This window comes from Fopius arisanus, unplaced genomic scaffold (genome assembly GCF_000806365.1).
Source record: "Fopius arisanus strain USDA-PBARC FA_bdor unplaced genomic scaffold, ASM80636v1 scaffold00241, whole genome shotgun sequence".
Taxonomy (NCBI): Eukaryota; Metazoa; Arthropoda; class Insecta; order Hymenoptera; family Braconidae; genus Fopius; species Fopius arisanus.
Window position 1 is genome coordinate 28,706 of NW_011887980.1, and position 4,849 is coordinate 33,554.

The 4,849-nt window shown below is 41.3% G+C and overlaps 1 protein-coding gene across 1 annotated transcript in view; it reads right to left on the reverse strand.

The window, feature by feature from the left end:
* The window catches only part of LOC105272696 (uncharacterized), a 9,233-nt gene extending 8,879 nt beyond the window's left edge, over positions 1 to 354 (reverse strand). The window contains exon 1 of the mRNA XM_011314910.1: positions 270 to 354. Coding sequence (XP_011313212.1) covers positions 270 to 354 — 85 coding nt within the window. The remainder of the gene's footprint in view (positions 1 to 269) is intronic.
* Positions 355 to 4,849: the final 4,495 nt, after the last annotated feature.

Sequence of the window (4,849 nt, forward strand, 5' to 3'; positions counted from 1 at the left end):
TCCCAGTTCCTCTATGAGACTTCCTGGCATTCAGCATAGGACTCATACTGGCGTATGAGCGCTCTATGTTCGATGGGGGGGGCATTCAACGGCTGATCATTCGGAGGGGTTGTCCGAAGGGGTCAGTGGCGATGTTTGAATTCGGCCCCCTCCAGGAGAACCTATTGTCGGGGATATCCACGCGAAGGCTAGGGCAGCACGTCTCGGCACACGGCAGCCCACACAGCTGTAGTCGAGAGTAGGGGGCATTGGTAATACTGCCCACTCACTCGGCAGAGTCGCTTCGGCTGACTCTGAGTGCGAATCACTGACAGCTCTCTCTGAAGCCCTTGGTAGACTCGTAATGCTCCGCATTGGTCTTCACGTTCTATAGTTGAGGGCTACACTCTCCCTAATAACGATTTCCGAGTGGGAGCAATACTCCCCTCTCGCGACGTTTTCTGGGTGAGAGTCCCTTACGGAATACGTTCTCTATAGTTGGCGCTACCCCAGTGAACCCGCCGCATCCTTGATGGTGTGATTTGGGCGAGTTTCTCTCCACGCTCTCGGCCACCGGGCACTTCGCTACCTTACGTCGTGCTCTCGGCGAGGTGGTCTTCGAGGTTAGTTCTCGCACCTCGGACTCCCGCAAGCCTCCTCTCGCTGTCCCGATCCATGCGTCGTAGTATTTTCGCGGTCTCTCCTTTTCGGATTAGTAGATTCGCGTATTCGTGGACCCTGGCCCTCTCTCCACGACCTAGCATCCTGAGCAACCCCAGACCTTCCCGCTTCCGTTCCGTTTGTTACCACCTCGTAGCTTCGCGCGAGCTGTTTCTCCGATCGCCGATTGATCGTGTCTCTTTTCTGATTTTATGGCTTTTTGGATTTTGTGTTATCGTGAGGACGAGTTCCAACCGCACTGGTCCTGTCTCTTCGTGCTATTGTTTTTCGATTCAGGATATCTTTTGGGATGTATGAGGTCTACAGACCTCGGGTCAGGCAGGGCACCACCCTCGCTTTCGTTCTCTCGGTTTTTGTTAGCTTTGGCCCATAATAAGCTAGCTGGCGCCCGCATTAATTCAGTTGGATGAGTAGGATGTGGGCGTGGGAACGGGCGAAGGTAATAACTATTCTTCATCTCCGGGACGAGATCAGGAAAAGTGTTACAAAAATCACAAGAAAACTTTTGTGAGAAATTTTTGCCAAGTTGACGTTTTATGGCATCATCATATATTCCCAAAAAATATCCTCAATTTTATTCACAAAATAAAATATATAAGCATGTTAATAGAAATATATGAGCATATTCAGTTGAATCAATTGAGAATTTCGAATACTTCAGTTCAGTAATCTTGCAATCCACTGATGAAGTACTGAAGCGTTTCCCTCTAATGAATTGATCGGTAACAATGCGTATTTTGCATCAAGGGCCACAGCGTGACACAGTGGCAACTAAGATATGTCCTCGATTAATTAGCATTTTCCGTCTCGACACTATGTTACACAGTACTTTATGATGGAAGGTGCAATTGACTTACGCCACAGCCAGTCGCCCCAAGTGGATTTTTTTCCGATAACCGAATTGGTGATTGGCGACGCTAGTTAGCGTTGGTGGCGCTAGATTTTTCACGATCGTTAACTTAAGAGTGATCACAGATATATAAAAGTCTGCTTACACGTGGACATATGAGAGCATGTAACAGCTATGTGCGTTCTCAGGCCGGCAATTTGTAAGGGCGTTCTGTTCTTTAGCGTCTCCAATGGCAATCTTTGTATTACTATTATCTCAGGGCTGTTGAACGTGGAAATGGTTTTGGATTTTTTAGGCAGGGCTGAGAATTTATTCTCATTAATGATAAATAAGCAAATTACGGTTAAGCATCGCTGAATTGTATGGCGCATTCGTGATTAATTATTCACATTGATTGGGCATGTGTATTTATTTTGGATTGGCAAATGATGACGTTATCATCACCAATCACAAAATTACGTCGCAATATACATCTTTTGCATTCCGTGGCCATCGAGTTTTTGAAATAACTGCATCGTCTATGTGAACCCAAATATCTTGATTTTTTCTCAATTAGCAGGTATAGTTATCACACTTCATAGTACAATGCAGTATAGCACTATTGTCAGAATGCTGATTACTAAGAACAGAAATGGGAGTTGTTGGCACCGCCTTTAATTTACAATTCTAGATGTTCTGCTCGATATTTTCTCTTTTTACGTTGAATATATTTAACTACACAATAAGTATATCAGAAGTTGAATTAAGTTTCCTCCTTTGAGTGAACTTAACATATTGTGAACATACTTGTCACAATAAGTACAACATTGAACAGTGTGTTTCCACTCATGAACAGCCTGTTCAATGAAATTGTTCAAATCAATCGTATTGTTCAAATTACTCATTAAGGGGTTATATACAGTTAGGAGGTCGAAAAAAAGGCATTTTTCAAGAATTTTTTCTAAGGAAACTATTTGGTTTATTGATTTGAAACTTAGCACGTATATTATCACAACCTTAAACTATATTCACATATTTTTTATTGCCAAAAATAATTATCGGGAACGTTGATATTGCCAATTTTGCAGAGGTCCGCAAAAAAAAGGTCTCTTGCGGTGAGCATGATATCTCTGGACTGGATCATCTAAGAAGCAAAAACCAAATAAATTTCATGAATATAATAAATAATCTAGTGATTGAGCGAAGGAATTAGCAAAAAAAATTTTTTGACAAAATGGCGGCTACTTAAGCACAACGTTCGATTTTCGACGAAAATTCGGGTCTTTAATTGTTTATAAAAATAAGAAATTTTCATCGAATGGGGAAACCCGTCGATGAATTACTGAAAAATATAGTTAAGAAGCTTGTGTAAAAATTTCAGACTGATCAATTCAACTGTTTCTGAGAAATCTTGCTCACCGACTTTGAAAACACCGTTTCGAGAAAAACGAGTTTAAAGTTTAGAAAGCACTTTACATGCAGTTAATTATTTTTTTTTAACTTATAATGAGTCCGCTTTTCCAGGGCCATATAATAATTTATCTGCAGCAGTAGCAGCTTCTAATAATTCAATTTGATGCTGTCTGCGAGCCATTCGTCCTTCCCGCGTGCTCTCTTGCGCTCTCAAGTCAGAGATCCTTATCCGCTATGTATCTTCTCTGTCGGCATACAAATGCGCATTGGGCCCAGCTGAAACCCCCATTGCCTTCATATAATATTGAAGTGATGCTGCGCCTTCATTACACATGCCAGCAGCTATATATGCAGCCATTTCCACCGTTTTTGAACCAGCCGCAAGTACGTTTGGAGAGATTTTCCATATCAGTTGATTGTAGCTCTCGTTGTTATTTTGAGTAAAGCATGGTGTTTTTACATTTGAGTAAAACATGGTTCCAATAATTCGATATTCTACGGACGAATTGCGCCGCACCAAGGTTTCCTCTTGCATTTTCAATTTTTTTGCGGAGGCACTTAAACTGCTTTCATCCGTTTCGGCTGTTTTCGGATTGACAACATTTCGTCCCTTTCTCGGTCTTGACTTCGCCACTTTCGAGGTTTTTCTCAATTGTCTGCTACACTTCATTTTCACTAAAAACTCACCGAAAAAGGCGCACAGCCGTACCGTTAGACTTCTGTGGTTAAACTGGCTTTTACTCTTCAATATTTGGCAGTTTAGGTGGAGGGAATTTAAAATTAGAAAGGGAATATACAATAAGGAGACAGATTTGCCCTAGACAGGTGCAAACTCCGATAAAAGAGGTAGCAAGGTTCAGGTAGGCAGCCTGTTCAAGTATGTGGCTGGCGCGCCGGTCCCCTACTGCGAGATCCCTCGGCACGCCTTCACTAATGTGTCTATCACTTCGAAAATATTGGTCGGATCGACTTGAAATTTTGTGTGTGTATACTCAGATATGTATATATTAAGAAAACACAAAAAAAATCGATTTTTTGAAAATCCTAACTGTATATAACCCCTTAATAGCGGTGGCTTGAAGTAATTCGATATGGGATTGGAGTATGGTAGAGCTCCAAGAAGCTGCCCATCGAATTAAATAAACGAATCATTTCGACCATGTGAATTGTTTTCAGGGAGCTTACAGGTCCATGATAGCTAAAAACTAACGTTTGATGGATAATGATTGATTTTTTACCCCAGCGAAGTGTAAAGTTTGTAACGGGTCATTCCGCAGCGTGAGCAAAGTTTAAACTTCCTTCTCTGGACAAGAGGAGAATATATAATTGTACGCATGCGCCGAAAAGCCCTCTCATCTAACTGTCATACACATACACATCAGGCGTTAAGGGTTTCTCCTCATTACCCGGTATTCTCTTATATTGTGCAATATTAAAAACAATATCAATTGTGTCAAGTTTATCTTCGGTAGACAATGACAGTGATTGTCACGATGAATATAATACAGAAGAGGTTAGAAAATTATTCGACTTGAGAGCACAAGAAATTGAAGTAAAGCTATATCCTAAAAAAACAGAGAACAAGTACATTCAGGCCTGGGAACAATTTGAAGACTGGCCAAAAAAAAATAAATCAAATACTTATGATGAATCCAGATTCCTCGTATACTTTGAAGAATTATCTGAAAAGCTTAAGCTCTCAACGCTATCGTCCGAATGGTCGATGCTAAGGACTGGATTGGATGTTGCGGACGCCGCAGTCACTACGGTTAACATTTTTTCATATCTGAAAAACTTGGTGTAACAACACAAAAAAAAGGGAAGGTTGAGAAAACCCCACAAAATAGCAAGGAATGTCAGTATGCCCATCCTAAATACCGATTATGTGAGGTAACCACAATAAAAGAGACTACCAAGCAGGTATTCAAGTGGCCGTCATTATAGTCT